Source organism: Salmo salar, chromosome ssa11 (genome assembly GCF_905237065.1).
Source record: "Salmo salar chromosome ssa11, Ssal_v3.1, whole genome shotgun sequence".
In the NCBI taxonomy this organism is placed as follows: Eukaryota; Metazoa; Chordata; class Actinopteri; order Salmoniformes; family Salmonidae; genus Salmo; species Salmo salar.
The window spans coordinates 32109629-32135065 of NC_059452.1; the positions used below are offsets into that span (position 1 = coordinate 32109629).

The 25437-nt window shown below is 45.6% G+C and overlaps 2 protein-coding genes across 3 annotated transcripts; one reads left to right on the forward strand and one right to left on the reverse strand.

The window, feature by feature from the left end:
- The first annotated feature begins 143 nt into the window (after positions 1 to 143).
- On the forward strand, positions 144 to 19394 carry LOC106562460 (NAD(P) transhydrogenase, mitochondrial). Of its 2 annotated transcripts, XM_045689369.1 has the most exons (23): positions 144 to 355; positions 1075 to 1262; positions 2409 to 2638; positions 3206 to 3423; positions 3569 to 3656; positions 3837 to 3925; positions 4402 to 4589; positions 4763 to 4896; positions 5002 to 5102; positions 5353 to 5443; positions 6983 to 7136; positions 7225 to 7386; positions 9116 to 9226; positions 9316 to 9461; positions 9584 to 9779; positions 10831 to 11064; positions 12535 to 12695; positions 13686 to 13865; positions 14081 to 14240; positions 16866 to 16947; positions 17335 to 17453; positions 18188 to 18303; positions 18973 to 19394. In XM_045689369.1, the coding sequence occupies exons 2-23, from the start codon at positions 1127 to 1129 to the stop codon at positions 19117 to 19119; spliced, it is 3243 nt and encodes a 1080-aa protein (XP_045545325.1). In that variant the 5' UTR covers positions 144 to 355; positions 1075 to 1126; the 3' UTR covers positions 19120 to 19394. The 2 variants fall into 2 exon arrangements, with proteins under 2 accessions (XP_045545325.1, XP_045545324.1); XM_045689368.1 differs by lacking the exon at positions 144 to 355 and having other exon boundaries at positions 870 to 1262.
- A 254-nt stretch (positions 19395 to 19648) lies between these two features.
- LOC106562503 (tRNA-uridine aminocarboxypropyltransferase 1) lies at positions 19649 to 25121 on the reverse strand (the record flags this gene model as incomplete). Its single annotated transcript, XM_045690393.1, has 4 exons — positions 19649 to 23280; positions 23450 to 23767; positions 23998 to 24141; positions 24945 to 25121. Coding segments are annotated over 3 exons (474 nt in total), but the record flags the coding sequence as incomplete, so codon positions are not given.
- Between the last annotated feature and the right edge of the window lie 316 nt (positions 25122 to 25437).

Below are 25437 nucleotides of genomic sequence, written 5' to 3' on the forward strand. Positions count from 1 at the left end.
GTATTTTCTCATCAATACCTGCGTTCTGTTTTGATGTAATATTTTGATGTAAGAATGTAAATTGTTGTATTTTGAATTAAAACAAATAAATAATAAATAAGTACATGTCTGACTTGCTAACCGGCTGTAGTTGTACACGTGCCGCGCTCAACCAATTAGCAAGTCGGACATGTTCGAGTTTCCTAGTTCCGACTTTCATATGAACGCGGCAATAAACCTGCGATACCGAAACTTCGTTCCGTGTACTCGAAAAATGAAAAAGTGAAGGTCGTTCCGACCAAACAAATTGCCCTGCCGTATTTTATAACTGATCAAACAGGAACTGGTTTCCGGCTGAGACGAAAACTACCAGAAGGTTCGTTCAGAAATCTTTTTGTAGCTACCCTAATAAAAAAACTTTTCTCGAACTTTTCTGTTTATTCCTGCAGGAATGAATGGAAGCAACAGTCATGTCATATATGGAAGCAACAGTCATACACGGACAAAATGTACAGCTACAGGTTGTAATAGAGACTTGTGTCCCAGTTTTCCACCCTGTCTGAGTTGTACTCCAATGGTGTAGCAAGAGGGAGTGAGTGTATGAATGAATTAGAGAGAGGCTGTGTGTGTCGTTTGAGCTGCTGCTGCCTTGTGCTCTGCTAACCCACAACATGGCATGTGGATATAATCCCTCTTTCTCTCTGCCCCAGTTTCTGCATGTAGATCTACTGCCTGTCTCCAGCCTCTACCCCAGCCCAACCCTTTCTGTTCCTGTCCCTACTCCTACCCAACCCCCTCCTCTGTCCTATGCTCTCACCCAGCAGTCAGGAGTGTTCTTGTCACAACCACACTGTCATATTTCCAGATCTCGCGTAGCTTTGTGTAGTGTGTATACAGCCCTGCGTCCTGTCCTGCACAGCTGAAATGTCACACTGCCGTCGCTAGGCCCAGTAGCTGAAGAGAAAGTGTGTGTGTGTGTTCAGGACTTTCCAGGGGCAGTTAAGATAAGCAAGGCTGGCTGAGGAAGCAGCAAGCAGACGTAGTGTTAGAAGACGTTCACACCTGTAACACACACATACCTGTTTGTGTCTCTAGGTGTTGTTGACCAGAGGTACAGCTACAGGCCTGTCCCTCAGCAGCACTAGCCATGTCCTCTCTACTGCGCTGTGTCTCTTGCTGCGGCTCCACTGTCACCTTGCTCCAGCAAGGTGTTCGCCACCACACACCTGGCCGACGGGCCTTCAGGACCTTCCCACAGCTCTGGAACTGTGAGCCTGCTAAAGGTAGTACACACACAACTAGAACTCCTTAACAAACACACAAACTCCTTTAACACTATCTTCTGGTAATTGTCTTGTCTGTATTTTTGCCACAATAGGCAGTCTAGGCCTGGCTGCTTGTTGTTTTATAGCTTCTCCTCTCTGTCCTAATAAAGGCATTGGGAAACTAAACAGCAGTTCAGTTAAGGACATTTTCTCCCCTGGCTGGAGGAGTGGAAAAACTCCCACAGAGCAGTGGCGGTTGTTTGGAATAGGGGTTGTTAGAGAATTTGTTGAAATAGGAAACAATAGGACCGTGAATCAACTTAGCTAATGCTTCTATGGGGTGTTAACCTGACCGTGGCTAACTCCACTCTCTGTTGCTAACCTGCAAAGAGAACATTTTAAGAGAGGTCAGTTAAAGGTGAAATGTGTATTCTGCTGTTCTGTGGCAGATCTACTTTTTATAAACACTACCCTGTGTTGTCACTGACTGAGGTAGCTGTGCTGGAGTGTATGTTGTGTGTTTGTGGAAGTTTTGTGTGTTACTGGGGCGTTTAGCAGAGCAGGGTTTGGGTCTGTGTGTGAGAGACAGAGCAGGCCTCGTCGTGGTGTGGGTACTGGCTCGCAGCCAACCAGCTGCTAATAATGTTTCTGTGCTGGGGAGGTCACCACACCGTGTAAGGACTGATATGTGAAACCCGACTCTCCACCGGCCTCTCCGGCCCAACTCACTTTCCGCTGCAGAACTACACTGTCTTTTAGTCTAACTTACACACACTACAGTAGTAGTCACTACGGCCTAGTACACCACAACCTGCCTCACTCCCTGCCTCACTTCCATACTTCCTTACTCCCTTCCCTGCCTCTTCCACAGTCTCATCTGCAGCCTCTTTTACCCTGAACCTGTCAGTCTCTCCCAGATTCTCACCTAGTCTTGATAACGGCAAACAGCACTGTTTTCTGAACTCAGACTTGGTTTACTCTTCATGCTCTTAATTGTAATGCTATACTCATGTCTCCCACTCATGTATCTGTATAGGTGTGTTTGTGTGTGCGCACTGATTCAGTGTGTGTAAATCACACCCATTGTTTTTCCCCGAGGTGTGTTGTATCTTATGTGGTTGTCCTCAAGTGTTTGTTAAAATGAGCTTGTGTGTGTTCATACAGGACGGCTGTATAAGGACCTGGTGGTAGGAGTTCCTAAGGAGATCTTTAAGAATGAGCGTCGTGTGGCTGTGTCCCCTGCGGGGGTGGAGCTGCTCGTCAAACAGGGTTTCAACGTCCAGGTGGAGTCTGGAGCAGGAGACCACGCTAAGTTCTCTGACCAAATGTACATAAACGCTGGAGCCTCCATCACAGACACTAACGGGGCCTTCGGATCTGACCTGGTCCTCAAGGTCAGTACTGGGCTATGGAACTCAAACTAAACTCAAACTCAGTGTGGGCAATACTGGGCCGGGAGTTAACTTGAACCCAGGGCTGCAGGGTTACATCTGAGAGGATCGGCCTGATCAAGGCTCTGTGCAGAATCATGGATCTACAGATCATCTTGCATTCCATGAACTACTCATCATGAGATCAAGATTAGTTGTCCCACACAGTTCCTCGCTCAGCCAGATCCCCTCGAACGTGCTGTTCGGCAACAACATGTGTTATGAACTATTGAGGGCCAGATCCTAACTTCAGATAGATACATGTTGAAATGGAACTTTATTGTAAACCATACTTCACACTTATAGTATGTCAATGGGAGTTTTACACAACAAATTGAGTGAGGAATGAGTTTTGCCCTTCCAATGTATTAGGTATGGGATAACACTGGTGAAACCAGGTAAAGTCTGAGTAAATCATTGTTGCTGGTTGTTTGAGTTAGTAGAGGAAACTAAATAAACATTTCAATCTCTTAGACATTGTTTGCCCCTGGTAACCTCTGACCCATCTTCTCTCTTGAACTTTCTCTCCAGGTGAGAGCTCCAGTGTTGAACGAGGCTACTGGCAAACATGAGTCAGAGCTGCTGAAGCCTAAATCCACCCTGGTGAGCTTCATCTACCCAGCCCAGAATCCTGATCTCATGGAGAAGCTGGTCCAGAGTCAGACCACCGTGCTGGCCATGGATCAGGTCCCGCGCGTCACCATCGCACAGGGCTACGACGCACTCAGCTCCATGGCTAACATTGCAGGGTAAGGGGAGACATGCACAGAGACCCAGACATGCAGACATCCACGCATGCACACACGCATACATACACACACAGTAACGCATATGTCTTAGCCTCCAGCTCTGAAACTTGTTCAATGTGTTCATAGAACTGTGTGTGTCCTGCAGGTACAAAGCTGTTGTTCTGGCTGCTAACCACTTCGGCAGATTCTTCACTGGTCAGATCACAGCAGCAGGGAAAGTCCCCCCAGCCAAGGTAAGTCCTTCTATAGCAGTTATATCACTGTACCTGTCAAAGCTGAACAACTGTGACATCTCAGAGCATTAACTATATTATAGTGTTTTGACTAACCTGTCATCTGGACTGTACTGCAGAGTCCGTGGGATCAATATGACGTCGCTGTATCTTTGACTGCCATCTCGTTAACCCTTCCAGGTCCTGGTCATCGGAGGTGGAGTGGCTGGTTTGGCTGCAGCTGGAGCCGCCAAGTCTATGGGAGCTATTGTCAGAGGCTTCGATACCAGGTGAGTTGCAGTCAGAAGCTTTAATACCAGGTGAGTTGCAGTCAGAAGCTTTAATACCAGGTGAGTTGCAGTCAGAAGCTTTAATACCAGGTGAGCTGCAGTCAGAAGCTTTAATACCAGGTGAGCTGCAGTCAGAAGCTTTAATACCAGGTGAGCTGCAGTCAGAAGCTTTAATACCAGGTGAGCTGCAGTCAGAAGCTTTAATACCAGGTGAGCTGCAGTCAGAAGCTTTAATACCGGGTGAGCTGCAGTCAGAAGCTTTAATACCGGGTGAGCTGCAGTCAGAAGCTTTAATACCGGGTGAGCTGCAGTCAGAAGCTTTAATACCAGGTGAGCTGCAGTCAGAAGCTTTAATACCAGGTGAGCTGCAGTCAGAAGCTTTAATACCAGGTGAGTTGCAGTACCAGATGAGTTGTAGTTAGTCTTCGATACCAGGTACAGTATTGATGATGGTGATGTTCTGTATCCACCCTCAGACCAGCAGCTCTGGAACAGTTTAAGTCGTTCGGGGCGGAGCCTTTGGAGGTGCACATTAAGGAGTCCGGGGACGGTGTTGGAGGTTACGCCAAGGAGATGTCCCCAGAGTTCATTGCAGCTGAGATGGAGTTGTTTGCCAAGCAGTGTAAAGACGTGGACATCCTCATAACTACTGCTCTCATCCCAGGTGAACATTCATTAATTCAGTATTTCATTCATTCATACTCTGTCTGCTTGTTCTCCTCTCTTTGTTTCTCTCCGACGTCTCTCCCTCCTTTCTCTATCACCATCAATATCATTCCATTCTTTCTATCCTAATAATTTCCCTTTCTATATGATCCGTGACCATGCCCTCTGTAGGTAAGCGAGCTCCCATCCTGATCAAGACCGAGATGGTGGAGTCTATGAAGGATGGCTCTGTGGTGGTGGATCTGGCTGCTGAGGCTGGAGGAAACATTGAGACCACCAAGCCTGGAGAGCTGCATGTACACAAGGTGAGGAGACCAGCTCAGTTCTGGAAGAATAATACTGTCCCTAGAGTGTGTATAGTTGGAGTTTGTGTGTGTGTGTGTAACAGAGCTGTGTGTGTTTCTCCTCAGGGTGTGACACACATCGGCTTCACGGACCTGCCCAGCCGTATGCCCACCCAAGCCAGCACCCTGTACTCCAACAACGTGCTCAAACTGCTCAAGGCCATCAGGTAAAGAGACTGGTGGGTGGACAGGTTTTTGGATGGATAGACACTTTATTATACTACTAGACAGGGACAGTAGTTTTCCCTAGAAGCGATCACGTTACCTGACCAGGAAAAACACCAGGCCTTTGTTATAGCCCCACAGACCCTGAGTTGTTTCTGGTTAGGTCTAAAAGGATTGGAGTTTTATGAAGGTGGTTCAGTATATAAATGTGATATATTAATTTATGATTCTAATTGGGATTATTCCCATCAGCCCAGACAAGGACTACTTCCACTTTGAGCCCAAAGAAGAGTTTGATCATGGGACACTGGACCATGTCATCAGAGGAACCATGGTCATGCAGGTGTGTAGTATATGTCTCTATTGATACTGTATGTAGAATATGTCCATTTTGGTACTCTTTTATTTATTGTTTTGTCTAGTCTTGGTCATTTTGACTAAAATATCATTAAGTCACATTTTTGTCATTTGAATAATGATTTAGTCTAGTTGTTGTCAAAATGAATAAAACAATGGGCCATTTTAGTCAACTAAATGCCCTTTTGATTTAGTCTCATTTTAGTCGTTCCATTTCCATTGTCTCATTAACCTATAGTAAACATAAATCACTGACTTCCATGTGCACAAACATACACAGCATTGTCCTACCAACATATTTTTCTGCATAAAATCCTCTTGTAGATTCTTTTCCCAACAGACAGATTGGCAGAAGAACACATTACTCTGCAGCAGATGATAAATCACAACCTTTAACATACTGTAGCGTATTGGAATCAAAGTTCTGTCATAGTTAGTTAGTTACTACTTAACTAGCATTAATAATCTGTTATTACCTGAGCGTATATATTGTGAGGACTCTCTTTCAGATGTCTCTTGAGGTTGGTAGTATTTTTTCCCCCGTCAAATTGTGGGTGCAAATGCTGTCTTCTCCTGTGAAAAAAGGTTGGATTCGGTTTTGTTTCAATTGACACGATAAGTAAAGTGGCTCCAAAATAGGCGACTCAGTCACACTGAGACTGAAGAAAGCAGTGAGTTTTAAACGTGATATTTCACTCCAAAATCAAACTTTGGCAGATCTTCTCTGTTGAATGAGTTGAAGAGTCCACGTCCCTTCATGCTCAGACTTTCTCTGCCTCCCAAATGGCATCCTATGGGCCCTGGTCAAAAGTAGCTCCCTATATAGGAAATAGGGTTCCATTTGGGATGCAGGCTGTGATTTGTGAGTGAAGCGTCACCATGACCCATAAGCCACCCTGCTATAGTCTCTCAGAGCTGGAATCCAGCTGGCTGCACATAGCACAGTTTACGTGAGAAACAGGAATGCTAGTTATGAAATATATTTTTTAAATGCACTTTAACAGGAATGTCTTGATTTGACAGTTTTGACACTTTGACAGTGTTTATGGCAGACTAGAGAGGCAGAGAAAGCACGAGGCGTGTCACCTTACCACGTATTAAACAAAGAATTATTCATGCTATTTCAATGTCATTTTTCTCGCTAGCTATGTTCCATCGTTATATCCCCGTGGTTGTTACTCAAGTCCCTTAGGTAGACAGATGAAGAATCCTGTCTTCCAGTTAAGAACATCAACTTGCATGTGATTGGTCAGTCTCTTATTTTCAACCATGCCGCAGAAACTCACTTTTTAAAAAGCAAGGATTCCAATTAAATCCATGACAGGATCCCTCCATTTCTAACAATAACCTCCATTTAGAATATTTATCAATTGCTCACGTGTTTCTCAATGTGTGTATTCCTCTAACGATGTGTATTTGTCACGTTGTGGATTTCTAACAACGTGTATTTCTCACGTTGTGTATTTTTCATCTTGTGTGTTGGTCATATTGTGCATCTCTCACGTTGTGTTTGTTACATCTCCAGGAAGGCAGGAGCCTGTTCCCATCCCCCCAACCTAAGACACAACCCCCGGCCGCTCCAGTCAAACAGAAAAGTGTAGCAGAGCTAGCGGCAGAGAAGGCAGCTGTGGTCTCACCCTTCCAGAAGACCTTGACCAACGCTGGTGTCTACACCGCAGGTCAGACACTCACACCGCACACACTTACACACACGCGCACACACACACCCTAACTCCCTCCCTCTCTGCTGTCCTCGCCTGTCCCCAGGTCTCTCTACATGTCTGGCTCTGGGCCTGGCGGCGCCCAACGCAGCCTTCACCCAGATGGTCACCACTTTCGGCCTGGCCGGCATTGTGGGATACCACACGGTGTGGGGCGTCACCCCCGCCCTCCACTCACCCCTCATGTCCGTCACCAACGCCATCTCAGGTAAGAGGTCAGGGCTCAAACATTGTCACTGCTGGGCCATATTTATTTGTGCACACCTTAGTAAAATGTATTAAAATGCTTTGCAATGAAAAACAAGCATTTATTGGGCAGGTTTTGTCAGTCCCTCCTTGTGTGAGTCAGTTTTCAGCTGTTTGGTGTCTAGTGAATACGACCCTGGTGTGTCAGTAAGTAATGGTCACCCTATTCTCCATACTGGGTGTGTCTGTAAGTAATGGTCACCCTATTCTCCATACTGGGTGTGTCAGTAAGTAATGGTCACCCTATTCTCCATACTGGGTGTGTCAGTAAGTAATGGTCACCCTATTCTCCATACTGGGTGTGTCAGTAAGTAATGGTCACCCTATTCTCCATACTGGGTGTGTCTGTAAGTAATGGTCACCCTATTCTCCATACTGGGTGTGTCTGTAAGTAATGGTCACCCTATTCTCCATACTGGGTGTGTCTGTAAGTAATGGTCACCCTATTCTCCATACTGGGTGTGTCAGTAAGTAATGGTCACCCTATTCTCCATACTGGGTGTGTCTGTAAGTAATGGTCACCCTATTCTCCATACTGGGTGTGTCTGTAAGTAATGGTCACCCTATTCTCCATACTGGGTGTGTCAGTAAGTAATGGTCACCCTATTCTCCATACTGGGTGTGTCAGTAAGTAATGGTCACCCTATTCTCCATACTGGGTGTGTCAGTAAGTAATGGTCACCCTATTCTCCATACTGGGTGTGTCTGTAAGTAATGGTCACCCTATTCTCCATACTGGGTGTGTCTGTAAGTAATGGTCACCCTATTCTCCATACTGGGTGTGTCAGTAAGTAATGGTCACCCTATTCTCCATACTGGGTGTGTCTGTAAGTAATGGTCACCCTATTCTCCATACTGGGTGTGTCAGTAAGTAATGGTCACCCTATTCTCCATACTGGGTGTGTCTGTAAGTAATGGTCACCCTATTCTCCATACTGGGTGTGTCTGTAAGTAATGGTCACCCTATTCTCCATACTGGGTGTGTCTGTAAGTAATGGTCACTCTATTCTCCATACTGGGTGTGTCTGTAAGTAATGGTCACCCTATTCTCCATACTGGGTGTGTCTGTAAGTAATGGTCACCCTATTCTCCATACTGGGTGTGTCTGTAAGTAATGGTCACCCTATTCTCCATACTGGGTGTGTCTGTAAGTAATGGTCACCCTATTCTCCATACTGGGTGTGTCAGTAAGTAATGGTCACCCTATTCTCCATACTGGGTGTGTCAGTAAGTAATGGTCACCCTATTCTCCATACTGGGTGTGTCAGTAAGTAATGGTCACCCTATTCTCCATACTGGGTGTGTCTGTAAGTAATGGTCACCCTATTCTCCATACTGGGTGTGTCTGTAAGTAATGGTCACCCTATTCTCCATACTGGGTGTGTCTGTAAGTAATGGTCACCCTATTCTCCATACTGGGTGTGTCAGTAAGTAATGGTCACCCTATTCTCCATACTGGGTGTGTCAGTAAGTAATGGTCACCCTATTCTCCATACTGGGTGTGTCAGTAAGTAATGGTCACCCTATTCTCCATACTGGGTGTGTCTGTAGTATTGAGCTGTGTAGTGTAACAAAGCCCTCCCTTTAAGAAACCCCTGCAGAAACTGTTACATTATTCCATTTCTTTACTCCTTCAAGCACCTGGACTTTCAACAAGGTGTGTGTGAACATGTCTTCTCTCCACATGTCAGGTCTGACTGCTGTGGGTGGTCTGGTCCTGATGGGGGGAGGTCTCCACCCCTCCTCCTTCCCCGAGGGCCTGGCTCTGGCTGCAGCCTTCGTCTCTTCCATCAACATCGCAGGTCCGGCACACACACGACACACACATGCGCACACGCACGCACACAAGCGTGCACTCACTCACTGTCACTACCTGTCTCTGTCCTCCCAGGTGGGTTCATGATCACCCAGAGGATGCTGGACATGTTTAAGCGTCCTACAGACCCTCCAGAGTACAACTACCTGTACGGTCTGCCAATAGGAGTCTTCATAGGAGGTTACGGGGCCTCTGTGGCTGCTGGCTTCCACATCGAGCAGGTGACACTGATGTGCCGTTGTGATTGTTGAAGTGCTGTTCTACAAATGATGTAACTACCTGGGGTTAGGAAGCCAACTGTGTTGTGTAGGTGTGTTATGTTGTGTAACACTGTGTATTCCAGATGATGTACCTGGGGTCTGGTATGTGCTGTGTGGGAGCATTGGCAGGGCTGTCTTCACAGGGCACCAGTCGTCTGGGTAATGCCCTGGGCATGATGGGGGTAGCAGGGGGCATCGCTGCCACCCTTGGCTCCCTGAAGCCCTCTCCCGAGCTGCTGGCACAGATGAGTGCTGCCATGGCCACCGGAGGAACCCTGGGTACGTAGACCTGCCACACCATACAGCCATATACACATACATACCATCTCAAATCTAATCAAAATGTATTGAAAGTGTGTTTAAACATCTAAAAATACTTTATGATTCAAATGGAAACTAAAAAGTCCATGGCCACCAGAAGACACTGGGCCCTTCCTCCAAGACCAGGCTTAATCCGTGTCCGGGAAACGGGTCCAAGTCAACTTTTGCAGCTAGATGCCATGTTTCTACCTCTGAGCTTTTCCTTCTGCCATTGGTGATGAGGATTTTGGTCTGGACAACACAGGCAGAAAAGTCTAGAAATATCTGATCTCATACACCATTCCACATTTGTTTAAAAGTGTATAAAACCATGATTAAGGTTTTTACATGTTATCGACTTTGCATATTATTTCTGTAGTCTTTGAAAAATGAGTGTGAATTATTGAAACTATGATGGACCATCCATCATGCTGTCTAGATTTACAGATATACCTGTTCTGATATCTTCATGGTGTCAGAGTACTTTAGGTGTGTGTGTGTACTTTAGTAGTGGTGTGTTATACTGATATGATGTTATTATTCTCTTAGGCCCTGGCAGCTGTCAGACACACACACAGGGCATGTGTGTTTACGCAGTCTGATATTAGTAATATTATCCTTTAGAGAACTAGTTGCTTTTTTATTAGGGTTTTTGACAACACTGTTTAGAGCGTGCGTCCAGACTATTCTGTTACTTCTGATGTTAATGCCCAATATGAATACAAAAGTAATTCAGTCCAGATGGTTGCCTTCCCAGCAAATACAGTATGTTGTAGCACTGAGAGTTAGTCCAACTCCATGTGAAGCACTGTGAGACCAGGAGAAAATACTTCCATAGAAAATGTCTTATACATTTGGCCACCTTCAGAGATTCAGGGCTGTTCTTTGTTGTTGCTGAATTCCAAATCAACTGCTAGGACCTACAGCCATCGGTACTTGTATAGAACTGAAGGTCTCTAATGTGACGGCGTGTCTGTTTTCCCCGTGCCCTACTGCGTATTTCTGACCCTCTGCTACTCTGCTTCCCCAGGTCTGACCATTGCTAAGCGTATTGAGATCACCGACCTCCCCCAGCTGGTAGCTGCCTTCCACAGCCTGGTGGGTCTGGCCGCAGTGCTGACCTGTGTGGCAGAGTACATGATCGAATACCCCCACCTGGACGTGCACCCTGCAGCCAACATGGTGAAGACTGTGGCCTACCTCGGCACATACATCGGAGGGGTCACCTTCAGCGGGTCACTGGTGGCCTATGGCAAGCTGCAAGGTACTGTAGACCGCCATTAACACACGTGGATGCAGGAACGCAGACAGACAGACAGACAGACACACACACACACACACACACACACACACACACACACACACACACACTCTCTCTCTTTCTCTGAGCTCTCTGTCCTGTGGTACTGATTGCCTCCTTTGATCTAGCCAAAGCTCAAGATCCCATGGGAAATCCAGGCCAGGATGGTGTGTGTGTGTTTGTGAGTATGTCTGATTATTGCGTGCCTGACAGAGTGGAAGGGCCGAGAGGCTTGTAGGAGTTCTATGTTGGTAAGGTAACAGTTGTTAAAGGAAAAATCCACCCAAATCCACTCCTTCCTATAATGTAGTGTTAAATAACACATATGTGAGAGCAATATTTTTTGTGATTAAATGTTTCATTTTGGCGTTTATAATAAGGTTGGTAGAAACGTAAAAATCGTTGTGGAAATATGTTGCAGCTTAAGTCGACTACCAAATCCGCAATGCTCTCTCTATGGGCTGGCTAGCTAGCTAGCAAATTTAGCTACACACAATAATACCAAAGACAATATCAGTATATGAAGTAGCTAGTTAGCTGTAAAATTGCCTAAACAAACTGCACTATCAATTTTAGGAGTCTACAATCTCACCTGTTCAACCTGCCGATCGATGTGCCTCGGAGTGGAGTCTGACATTCACAACTGCACCATGCGATGCACCCAGGACTGAAGAGGCAGACAAATAGGAGAAATGTGCTAGACCCTCTGTTAAATTTTAAATTTCTCGAAGGTAGGAATATCTAAAAAAATATGATCGTTGAGTCATTTGAGAGAAGACAACCTCCCGTGTTATGATATCGGCCAGTATTAAAATCTGCCATGTATGAGAGACATTTTCACCATGTAAAAGTCCTATTCCTGTTAACTTCCAGGGTAGTGAGAGAGACTTTATCACAGTGCTACGTCAAACTGGATGGATTTCTGCCTGCTTGAACACCAGTAACTCAGATACACATGAAAATATTAAATGACCCAGGAAATCGATAGAACATCACTCAGAGATACACAAAAACAATATAACATTCAAAATGGGTGAATCTTCTCTTTAAGTGTGTGGGGGGGGGCTGCTTCTCTATGGAGGGGAGTTATTTTTCTGGCCCACGTGAGAAACGGTTGTCTATTGCGTTTAGAAACCGTCAGTTCTCTGTTCCCTCTGTGATCACTGGTAATGAGAGGCAGACCGAAGGCGGGAGTCCCTGCCAGATCTGTGGTCTGTTATCAATATAATAGAAGGCTCCACCTGACCTCCACCTCTCGCTCTAATCAATGTGATATATCAATACAACCCTACACCATCTCTCCTTCCAGGATTCCCTGCCCCGTTCCACTCCTCTCTGTTCCAAATTTCCAGTTCAGAATGATCAATTCTGAGTTCAGAGTTTTGAGTTCCGGGTGCAGTTAAGTGAATATTGTTCTGTATTCCCTCCTGTCAGGCGTTCTGAACTCCGCCCCGCTGATGTTGCCGGGGCGTCACATGATGAACGCCGGTCTCATGACAGCGTCTGTTGGTGGTATGATTCCCTTCATGCTCAGTGCTGACTACGCTACTGGCATGGGCTGTCTGGTTGGAGTGTCTGGACTCTCCACCATCATGGTGAGAACATGGCTAAAGTTGCAATGTTTTATACAGACATGGTGAAGAAAGACTGTCAATGACCAATAGTGTTATTCAGCTCTAATCAGAATAAGAATAACTTTGACAGTCAACAATGTTGGTGGGACTGACCTTGATAAAGGCTACAACAACAAACAAAATCTACAGCAGGGTTAGGCAACAGGCGGCTCGCTGGCCAAAACTGGCCCGAGTGTTTAACATTTTTTTGTATAGTTTGTTTCGGCTCCAACAAAAATCATTCCACGGCTTAATCTAGTTGCCTACCCCTGATCTAGAGGAAATAAAACAGTATCATAAAGTTACTGTGAGAGGTTTATCTATTGACTACTCAGCAAACCAAAATTGGCTCTGTAAAAGTTCCTAGAACATTCGTTAGGTTGCGGCAAATGTTCTCATAACACAAAACCTGGCCAGTTGGCTCATGATTACACAATGTTTGTATAAAAAAATGTTGTTGTTGCCAGAACATTCCCAGAACATTGCTCCTATATTTCGTTGCGGCAGTATGTTCTAAAAACATTACTGGTGCACTATTACCTTACCTGGAAACCTATTGAGAACGTTTGGGGAATGTTCTGGGGTGCTTTTTACAGGTGTTGTGCACAACCTTTCAGTGAATGTTATGAATACATTCCAAGGATATTACAATTAAAACATTTTCTGAAAAGAAAAAAAAAAACATCTCAAAAACATTCAAATAATGTTATCATCCTAATGGTCGATAAAACACTACCTAGAACTTAATGGGAATCTTAGCTAATGTTCTGGGAATGTTCCCGGTTTGCTGGGTAGAGTTCCAAGATTCTAGTAACTTTCCAAAGAATCACAGCTTTTTGAGAAATCGAGGTTGGAAGATTACTGGAATCAGTGGGGAATTAACAGGAAATCCAGGAATCCTCCAACTGGTATTTCTGGAAAACCTGGGAATTTTGCAACCCAACTAGTGACCTAGTGATTGTGTTCCTGTAGGGTGTAACCCTGACGATGGCCATCGGGGGCGCTGACATGCCCGTGGTCATCACTGTGCTCAATTCCTACTCTGGTTGGGCGCTGTGTGCCGAGGGATTCCTATTGGACAACAACCTCATGACCATTGTAGGAGCTCTGATTGGCTCGTCTGGTGCTATCCTCTCCTACATCATGTGTGTGGTGAGTACTGCTAAACACTCGCATTCACATACAGACACACTTTCTCAGCCTCTCTCACTCACACTCACCTGCCAGTCAGGTAACCTTGTCATCTTAGTTTTGCTCTTGCACTTTGAGATTTTTTGGTTTTGGAATTCATCAAAAGATTTGGCGCGCTCCCCATAGAGATATAATATAAATGTTGTATTTAATCCTGGTTAAACCCCTCTTTCCAGGCAATGAACCGTTCCCTGCCCAACGTGATCCTGGGAGGGTTCGGTACTAGCTCCACGGCGGGGGGGAAACCCATGGAGATCACAGGCACCCACACAGAGGTCAATGTGGACCAGTCCATCGAACTTATTAAAGAGGCCAACAGCATCATCATCACCCCAGGTACACACACACTCTCTCTCACACACACACAAAAGCACACACACAGCACAAATGCAATCATGCATACGCACAACACGCAAGTTCTGGGTAGGGTTCAGAGGTAGTCTTATGTAACACACCTGTGTTCATCACTGTAGGAGGGTTGTGTGCAGAGTCATGTATCTATATGTCTCTGTCTGTGTGTTCTGCTCTCCTCCCAGACTGAACTCTGCTACCAGATCATTTAGTAATGAACCCTGGCATAACATCTGGATTGGAGCCTGACAGACAGGGACAGGGAATGTCCAGTAGAGGGTGCGGTTTGTCTATGTCCCTGTGAAGCGGAGCGAGCTTGTTCGCCAGGCAGATAGACAGGCAGGCAGGCAGTCAGACCTCAGAGGTAACTGGTAATATAGAAGACTACAGTGGCCCAGGGGTTAGAGGTCAGGGGAATTTGTTCCAAACAAAGTTGATTAGTTGTAATCAACATACAGCACTGGCCTCTCACCTCTATCCAGAACGCTGATAGCCCAGGACAGTTACACAGGCAGGCGTTAGACAGACACATGGGAGCGGGGGTTCCTCTCGCACGCATGCCCTCTTCTTCACCCCCGCCCCATAACACACACACACACACACACACAACCCCATAACACTTACAGGCAGGGGAAAGGGGTTTCCTCGCACGCACCACCCCCAGACAGTAGAAATTCTATGATTTAAGACAGAAGGGAGAGCGGAGGGGAGAGATGGAAGAGAAAGGGTGAAGGGGTGGAGAGGAGGGGAAAATGAGAATAGAGTGCGAAATGGGGCAAGAGGAGGTGAAAATGGGGAGAGGTAAGAGGGAGATAAAGGAAGGGTATTGGGAGAGAGGAGGGGAAAGAGGTCAGGAGAGGAGAACAGAACAAATTGTTTCAAACAGACCTTCTTCACTTCTGTTTTTATTCTTCCAAGAATAACCTCTGCATTAAGTTACCTCTATCGTTTATCTGGTCATTAAGTTACCTCTATCGTTTATCTGGTCATTAAGTTACCTCTATCGTTTATCTGGTCATTAAGTTACCTCTATCGTTTATCTGGTCATTAAGTTACCTCTATCGTTTATCTGGTCATTAAGTTACCTCTATCGTTTATCTGGTCATTAAGTTACCTCTATCGTTTATCTGGTCATTAAGTTACCTCTATCGTTTATCTGGTCATTAAGTTACCTCTATCGTTTATCTGGTCATTAAGTTACCTCTATCGTTTATCTGGTCATTAAGTTACCTCTACCGTTTATCTGGTCATTAAGTTACCTCTATCGTTTATCTGGTCATTAAGTTACCTCTATCGTTTATCTGGTCATTAAGTTACCTCTATCGTTTATCTGGTCATTAAGTTACCTCTATCGTTTATCTGGTCATTAAGTTACCTCTATCGTTTATCTGGTCATTAAGTTACCTCTATCGTTTATCTGGTCATTAAGTTACCTCTATCGTTTATCTGGTCATTAAGTTACCTCTATCGTTTATCTGGTCATTAAGTTACCTCTATCGTTTATCTGGTCATTAAGTTACCTCTATCGTTTATCTGGTCATTAAGTTACCTCTATCGTTTATCTGGTCATTAAGTTACCTCTATCGTTTATCTGGTCATTAAGTTACCTCTATCGTTTATCTGGTCATTAAGTTACCTCTATCGTTTATCTGGTCATTAAGTTACCTCTATCGTTTATCTGGTCGACATGATATTTCTCTGCCATGTCTTGGTCACATCAACCTGAACCATCAAACGCATTCAATGTAGAGTTATGACGTGGCCACGAGCAGCACCTCAGATATTAAGATGAGCATGATGCAAGACCTTGCTCTCAGTCGTACAGGGTATATGTGTGCGGGTGCGCTCCTCGCTGCTACATGGTAGCTTCGGGACCAAACAGCAGAGGTTCAACCTCGCGCTTCAACACTCTTAGTTGTTGTGGAAATCGGCCCAATATTCTGTTTACCAGTGGTGGAAAAAGTAAAGATACTTTAATAGAAAATAACTCAAGTAAAAGTGAGTCACCCAGTAAAATACTACTTGATTAAAAGCCTAAAAGTATTTGGTTTTAAATATACTTAAGTGTCAAGTAAAAGTATAAACCATTTCTATATCCTTATATTAAGCAAAGCAGACGGCACCATTTATTTGTATTGATGGATAGCCAGGGGCACACTCAGACATCATTTACAAACAAAGCATTTGTGTTTAGTGAGTCAGCCAGACCAGAGGCAGTAGAGATGACCAGGGAAGTTCTTTTGATCAGTGTGTGAATTGGACCATTTTCCTGTCAAAATGTAACAAGTACTTTTGGGTGTCAAGAAAACTGTATGGAGTAAAAAGTACATATTTGCTTTAGGAATGTAGTGAAGGGAAAGTTGGCAAAAATATAAATAGTAAAGTACAGATCCCACAAACTACTTAAGTAGTGCTTTTTTGAGTATTTTTACTTAAGTACTTTACACGACTGCTGTTTACTTCGTGCATCGCTGAGTCATACCTTTTAACAGTAACATTTTAACTTTACCTACAGTGACACTGTGATTGTGTAGGTTGGTCTGCTTATAACACGTGTGTGTGTGTGTGTGTGTGTGTGTGTGTGTGTGTGTGTGTGTGTGTGTGTGTTAGGTTGGGGTCTGTGTGCGGCTAAGGCCCAGTACCCCATCGCTGACATGGTGAAGATGCTGGTAGAGCAGGGCAAGTCTGTCAGGTAGGTCTTCACAATAATACAATCCTCTCTGTTTCTCCCTCTCTCCTCAATCATCCCTCTCTTCACTCTGTTTATTTTAGTTGGGGACCATCAGTCCTCCTGTCACAGTGAGATAACGATATCTTCCTGTATTAGTCTGAGTTCTAAAATAACATTCTTTCCAGTTAGTTTTACAATCCCACTGACCGTCTTGAGTTTCCTGGTCAGGAACACTGGCAGGTCACCTCTTAAATTCAAGGAAGACAAAACACATCTGGGTCTAAAAGCTTTAGAGTGGAAAACATCTTTATTCTCCAAATTCAGAACAAAGCTGTGAAGCCCTGACTGACTGAGGAATTGCATAAAGACAATATTATTGTGTGTGCGTGTGTTTTTCTGTGTTTCTAGGTTTGGTATCCACCCTGTGGCAGGTCGTATGCCAGGCCAGCTGAACGTGCTCCTGGCTGAGGCAGGTGTTCCATACGACGTGGTTCTGGAGATGGATGAGATCAATGAGGACTTCAAAGGTCAGAACACACACACACTGATAAATTTACTGAACAAAAATATAACGCAACATATAAATTGTTGGTCCCATTTTTCACGAGCTGAAGTAAAAGATCCCCGAAATGTTCCACCCGCACAAAAAGCTTTGCATCTAAAATGTTGTGCACAAATGTCTTTACATCCCTGTTAGTGAGCATTTCATCCTTTGCCAAGATAATCCGTCCACCTGACAATTGGCATGCTGACCGCAGGACTGTCCACCAGAGCTGTTGCCAGAGAATTTAATGTTTATATCTTTACCAGAAGCCGCCTCCAACGTCGTTTTAGAGAATTTGGCAGTACGTCCAACCAGCCTTACAACCTCATGTAGCCACGCCAGCCCAGGACCTCCACATCCAGCTTCTTCACCTGCCAGATTGTCTGAGGAGTATTTATGTCTGCAATAAAGAAGCCCTTTTGGGGAAAAACTCATTCTGATTGGCTGGGCCTATGCCCTCCCAGGCCCACCCATGGCTGTGCCCCTGCCCATTCATGTGAAGTCCATAGATTAGGGCCTAATTTATTTATTTAAATTGACTGATTTCCTTCTATGAACTGTAACTTGCGTTTTATATTTTTGTTCAGTATAGATTGATCATAACGACCAGCAGGCATCCCTCACACTTGGTTGTGTTTGTAACGCTGCCTGGCTGGTTCCATCCATAGTTTGGCCAGGGTCTCTGTACTGGTTTTACTGAATGTGTGTGTCCCACAGAGACTGACCTGACGCTGGTGGTGGGTGCTAACGACACAGTGAACTCAGCAGCCCAGGAGGACCCCAACTCCATCATTGCTGGCATGCCAGTCCTGGAGGTCTGGAAGTCCAAACAGGTAGGGAATGAAGAAGGTAGGATAAGAGTATTAGTACAGGGCCCTCTCACTGGTTTACAAAAGGGGAAGGAAGGATGCACAATATTGTCTTGTTCTGCTCTCTGGTGTTGAGGGCTGAGTCCTCCTACTCTTTGGGTGACAAGGGCTCTCACAGGTAGAGCATAAAATTAGATTGTGAAGTGTGCTGTCTTCTGTTCCTCTGTAGGGGGTTGTGATGAGATCTCTGACTAGTTATTTTAAAGATATTTCTGCCACTATTTATTTAGACCAGTCATACGCAGACGGGCCGTGGGTCCTGAACTGAAATGATAAATGAGGGTTAGTCATGCCTCGACCCCTGGTATCATATGAACACACATAAGACATGACAAAATGCGTAGAATTGCAGGAAATTAGCTGCACAGTTTTCTCTCCGCCAACAAGAGGGGTGTGAACAGTTTGAGGTCACATGGGTTGTGAGGTGGGGGTTTGTTACTATGCTGATAAATGACATTATCCATCTGGACCTTTGCCACCTAGGAAATGTGTGTGACTGGACATTCTCATGGTACTTAAGTACCCCTGATTTAGACAGTTGTAAACAGAGGGTGGACCCCAGTCTCCGGTGGGAACAGGAATATAAAGGTGATGTGAGCCATGTCTCACCCCGTTCCCCTCCCTGTACTGTAGGTGATTGTGATGAAGAGGACCATGGGTGTGGGCTATGCTGCAGTAGACAATCCCATCTTCTACAAGCCCAACACATCCATGCTGCTGGGAGATGCCAAGAAGACCTGCGACACACTACAGGCCAAGATCAGAGAGGCCTACTACTAGAACACAGATGGACAGTACACCCACACTCCCCATCGGCTTCACGGATGTATTTGATCCAGATGCAGGTCTATGGTTCTGTTAAGATTAGTAAACAACGTAGAATATTTGTACACTTAGTGGCTTGATGATGATTGGATGTTGGGCAGTGATGATGTTGAACCAAAGGTGTGGAAGCGACTATGAGATTACTTCTTTTAAATTGGAGAAATGTAATTATTTAAATTAACCCATGCTGCCTGGCCTGATTTGTAAATAAAAATCTGTTTTAAATGTGATCTGTCGGCTAGAGTTTCCTATTCAATTGTATCTTTAAGAGCTTGTCAGGTATAATTTCACACACTGCCATTGAAAAGCACTGAGCAGCACCACTTGGAGATGAAGCCACGTACTCCCAGTAGCTAACGGTAGACTGGCTCTCAACCAGTAAATACCAGCAGCTCAAAACCCTGCAGCATGTTGACCTAGCCTGTTAAAGCTAATGGAACCTACATGCACATTAAGAACAAACCGCATTGACAGATGTCCAGCGTAATGAATTCAACCCCAGCCTTTATCAAAATCTTTACATTTCTGTATTCACATGTAAATTCAGTACATTTCCTACTGAACACATGAACACAGACCAGGTGATATACTGTTCATAATTCAACATATGTTGCACAGTAACAACCATTCCTTAGAACATCACATCTGAACCTGAATCACTGAAAGACAGCACCAAGAGTTTCAATCTCCTAAGTTTGGATCGAATTAGAGCTGTACTTTGTCCTCCACATAAATCTCAGAGTTTTAGACAGTAGCTGGGTTTCATTAGAATATTCTAAAATCTGCATAAAAACAATATGCATTTTCCCACCAGAGATGTTTATCAGATTGACTTGTTGTGGATAAAAGGCTGATGTATTGTACATAAAAGTAACTTTAAAAAATAAATGGGGTCCATCACATTTTTAACTCTGCTGATGGTTTTGTTGCGTTATATAGCACATGGTTCCACTCTGGTGTTGGCAGATACAGTGTAGCTACAGCCGACATGAGATTACTATGGACTGGCAGATACAGTGTAGCTACAGCCGACATGAGATTACTATGGACTGGCAGATACAGTGTAGCTACAGCCAACATGAGATTACTATGGACTGGCAGATAGTGTAGCTACAGCCGACATGAGATTACTATGGACTGGCAGATACAGTGTAGCTACAGCCGACATGAGATTACTATGGACTGGCAGATAGTGTAGCTACAGCCGACATGAGATTACTATGGACTGGCAGATACAGTGTAGCTACAGCCGACATGAGATTACTATGGACTGGCAGATACAGTGTAGCTACAGCCGACATAAGATTACTATGGACTGGCAGATACAGTGTAGCTACAGCCGACATGAGATTACTATGGACTGGCAGATACAGTGTAGCTACAGCCGACATGAGATTACTATGGACTGGCAGATACAGTGTAGCTACAGCCGACATGAGATTACTATGGACTGGCAGATACAGTGTAGCTACAGCCGACATGAGATTACTATGGACTGGCAGATACAGTGTAGCTACAGCCGACATGAGATTACTATGGACTGGCAGATACAGTGTAGCTACAGCCGACATGAGATTACTATGGACTGGCAGATACAGTGTAGCTACAGCCGACATGAGATTACTATGGACTGGCAGATACAGTGTAGCTACAGCCGACATGAGATTACTATGGACTGGCAGATACAGTGTAGCTACAGCCGACATGAGATTACTATGGACTGGCAGATACAGTGTAGCTACAGCCGACATGAGATTACTATGGACTGGCAGATACAGTGTAGCTACAGCCGACATGAGATTACTATGGACTGGCAGATACAGTGTAGCTACAGCCGACATGAGATTACTATGGACTGGCAGATACAGTGTAGCTACAGCCGACATGAGATTACTATGGACTGGCAGATACAGTGTAGCTACAGCCGACATGAGATTACTATGGACAAAGAGCGAGATTCTTTATTTGTCAAAACGGCAACAAAGCATCGATCATCATGTCACCAGAATAAGACCCTGGATATCTATTGGAAAGGCACATCAAGCTCATCACCTTGTACCTTCACCACCCTGTAAAGTTAACATATTTAAGTCGTAGTGGGAGGACCACGCAAAATGTCATCGTGTGACTTGAATATATGATGTCTATCTCAATATTAGTGCATAAAAGCGTTTCCACCGCCATTTCTTGCATTAGACATTTTAGACACAAAAAGATCCTACCTCGTCTCAGTGGCGATTTTAGCATGTAAATCTTGGTGGGGCTAAAAAATTTAATAAATAAAAAAAACTAGTGGGATGCATGCCAGCAAAGTCACGACACAACACTAAACAATACATTAATAGCACTAGAACGGTGACAAGCGGTGCCCACAACCTGTTAGGGCCTACATAAAGCTGTCCCAACAGCAGAGTCCCAACAGCAGAGTCCCAACAGCAGAGTCCCAACAGCAGAGTCCCATAACAAGCTACACCTGGCTATCAGCGGAGCCTTGTCTGGCAGGGAAACACTTCTTTCAGCTTCATTTACTGCCTTTTAAAAAAACATAGCTGATATGGCTGACTTGCTTAAACAAATGTGGTTTCTACTGACAATTGAGATGTACAAACTACGGCATAAGGGGGGAGACCGGCAAGCCACCTGCCCTGAATGATGGGTCGCCACTGCCTTGTATAGCGTATTTTGTTTTGTCGACATTTGGAAAGTTACATTTATATTTTATCTCTATGGGGAGCGCGCCAAATCTTTTGACGAATTCCAAAATCAAAAAATCTCAAAGTGCAAGAGCAAAACTAAGATGACAAGGTTACCTGACTGGCAGGTGAGTGACGTACTTTACTTGCATAAAAAGGCTGGATGGAAAACTGGTTAGTAAGACAGTTTGTCAGCTATTTTTGGAGGCCTTGGTGGTGATTGTGTGTCTCAGCATCTCCCAGCGGTAGTTTCCCAGCGGTAGTTTTGGCCTCTCTCTCCTCCCTGCAGCCTCAGCGTCTCCCAGCGGTAGTTTTGGCCTCTCTCTCCTCCCTGCAGTCTCAGCGTCTCCCAGCGGTAGTTTTGGCCTGTCTCTCCTCCCTGCAGCCTCAGCGTCTCCCAGCGGTAGTTTTGGCCTCTCTCCTCCCTGCAGTCTCAGCGTCTCCCAGCGGTAGTTTTGGCCTCTCTCTCCTCCCTGCAGCCTCAGCGTCTCCCAGCGGTAGTTTTGGCCTCTCTCTCCTCCCCTGCAGTCCTCAGCGTCTCCCAGCGGTAGTTTTGGCCTCTCTCTCCTCCCTGCAGTCTCAGCGTCTCCCAGCGGTAGTTTTGGCCTCTCTCTCCTCCCTGCAGCCTCAGCGTCTCCCAGCGGTAGTTTTGGCCTCTCTCTCCTCCCTGCAGCCTCAGCGTCTCCCAGCGGTAGTTTTGGCCTCTCTCTCCTCCCTGCAGCCTCAGCGTCTCCCAGCGGTAGTTTTGGCCTCTCTCTCCTCTCTGCAGCCTCAGCGTCTCCCAGCGGTAGTTTTGGCCTCTCTCCTCCCTGCAGTCTCGGCGTCTCCCAGCGGTAGTTTTGGCCTCTCTCTCCTCCCTGCAGCCTCAGCGTCTCCCAGCGGTAGTTTTGGCCTCTCTCTCTCCTGCAGTCTCAGCGTCTCCCAGCGGTAGTTTTGGCCTCTCTCCTCCCTGCAGCCTCAGCGTCTCCCAGCGGTAGTTTTGGCCTCTCTCTCCTCCCTGCAGCCTCAGCGTCTCCCAGCGGTAGTTTTGGCCTCTCTCTCCTCCCTGCAGTCTCAGCGTCTCCCAGCGGTAGTTTTGGCCCCTCTCCTCCCTGCAGCCTCAGCGTCTCCCAGCGGTAGTTTTGGCCCCTCTCCTCCCTGCAGCCTCAGCGTCTCCCAGCGGTAGTTTTGGCCTCTCTCTCCTCCCTGCAGCCTCAGCGTCTCCCAGCGGTTGTCTTAGCCTTGTTGATCAGTGTGTGTAGGTAACAGTAGAAGTACATCAGGTTGTCGTACTGTCCTGTGTACTCCTGTCTCAGACACAGCTCCTGGTAGTCCTTGAGGAAGTAGTAGACAGCCTATATGGTTGCCAGGTAGGTGTCTGGAGAACCTTTCTGATGGCGCCAGAAACACGTCTTCCTGGTCTTCAGCTCCACACGGAGCAACGCTGCAGGGACAGAGAAAAGAACAGCCCATCAGTCATTATCAGGGCCAGGAGTTTTTCCTGTTCACATTGTGACCCCGACCAGGAAAAACTCTGGGCTCTAGTTGTAGGCTATTAGCTAGGTAATGTACAGCACTTTAAGCTACATCAATGCTATATCTACCATAATTACCCTGTAGTCTCATCTGTGATGATTCTGGTGGTCTGGTTCCATGTGCTGTCGATAAACACCACTTTGGAGGGGACAGGCCCCTGGTGTCTCAGTCTGGCCCTCTATCCCTGCTTCCCCTCCCCTCTCTTCTGTGTGTGTGGCTTCTGATGTCTATCCCTCAGCCTGCTATGTGGCCTCTGGTGTCTCCTCGGCTCTGGGCCTCTTTGGGGACGGTTCCTCATCTGGGGAGGCAGCGGACTTCATGTCAGCCAGGTTCTGTAATCTCCATGTCATCTCCTCCACTGAGACTGATCCAGGACCAGGGAACACCAGCACTACCTAAACATGCGCGCACACACACACACACACACACACACACACACACACACACACACAATACTTGTCACAGTCATTTCAAGTCAACATAATACAAATGGTATTAATATTATCTAATCAGGTTATGTTAGAATGACACATTTTTATGTATATGATGTGGTAGACAAACTGTTAGTTAATCAGGCTCACATTGTTCTCTGAATATTTGTTCATATGAGGAAAAGCTGACTAACTTTGTCTGTGTCATCTTCATACTCAGGTATGCAGGGGTAGGTGTAGATGGTGACATCATCAGGGGCGAGGATCTTGGCGTGTATGGCTGTGCTCTTCCCATCAACCTCACTGGGATGCTTGATGATGTCAATCTTTATAGGGAGCTGCAAACACAAGTTAGAGGAAGTTTACAGTGTGACCAACCATGTTCATCAATTACAGGTCAGGTATTACCAATACAAACAGTCACCACATGTACTGTGAATTGTCTCAAATGTGTATCTATACCTACACCATAAGCTTGATCATTAGTTGAATCAGGTGTGTTCTTTCATGCTGGGCTGTAACAAAAGCCTACATCTGCACCAGAACCGAAGTACACTTCAATCTAGTGTGTGTGGCACCGCAAGTTGTACTATTATCTCTGACACCCCATGTCTGCAGGCTAGTGCTTTAATAAAACCAATCAGACTGGCCACTACAAGCCTGTGTGCTTTAATAAAACCAATCAGACTGGCCACTACAAGCCTGTGTGCTTTAATAAAACCAATCAGACTGGCCACTACAAGCCTGTGTGCTTTAATAAAACCAATCAGACTGGCCACTACAAGCCTGTGTGCTTTAATAAAATCAATCAGACTGGCCACTACAAGCCTGTGTGCTTTAATAAAACCAATCAGACTGGCCACTACAAGCCTGTGTGCTTTAATAAAACCAATCAGACTGGCCACTACAAGCCTGTGTGCTTTAATAAAACCAATCAGACTGGCCACTACAAGCCTGTGTGCTTTAATAAAACCAATCAGACTGGCCACTACAAGCCTGTGTGCTTTAATAAAACCAATCAGACTGGCCACTACAAGCCTGTGTGCTTTAATAAAACCAATCAGACGGGCCACTACAAGCCTGTGTGTGTTATGTTTAATAGGGCCAATAAGGAGAACAGCGCCCCAGATCTTTCCCTGACCTTGACGGAGGGGATTTCCTGCTGGCTGACGCCCACTAAAGAGCAGCAGGTGTAGCAGAAGAACATCCAGGAGCCTCCGCAGCTAGAACACTTCAGCCTGCCTCTCTGCTGTGCCTGCTCCAGCTCCCTGTGGGGAGCCAGCTTCAGACCGGGGAGGGGAGGCAGGGTTCTGTTTGGTTACTGGTTTGGAGTCCTTGTCAGGATGTTGGGTTTTAGCCAGTGGTGATTTGGGAGAGGAGGACACGTCCACGCCGCCGGGACTGGCTAGCACGTCCAAACTGGACATCCTGCTGACTGACTGGAGGTGGCTGACAACAAACAAAACATCAAACTGGAGAATCAGGTGCACAGCCTGGGACGTAGTTATACCAGTTAGCTAGGTAGTTGGCTCGCTACTAAGCAAGTCACACCAAATAAGTCAAAAGCCTGCATTTCAAAACATTGCAATGTGGATAACTCAAAAGATATAGAATTTTAAATCAATGGTCACTTC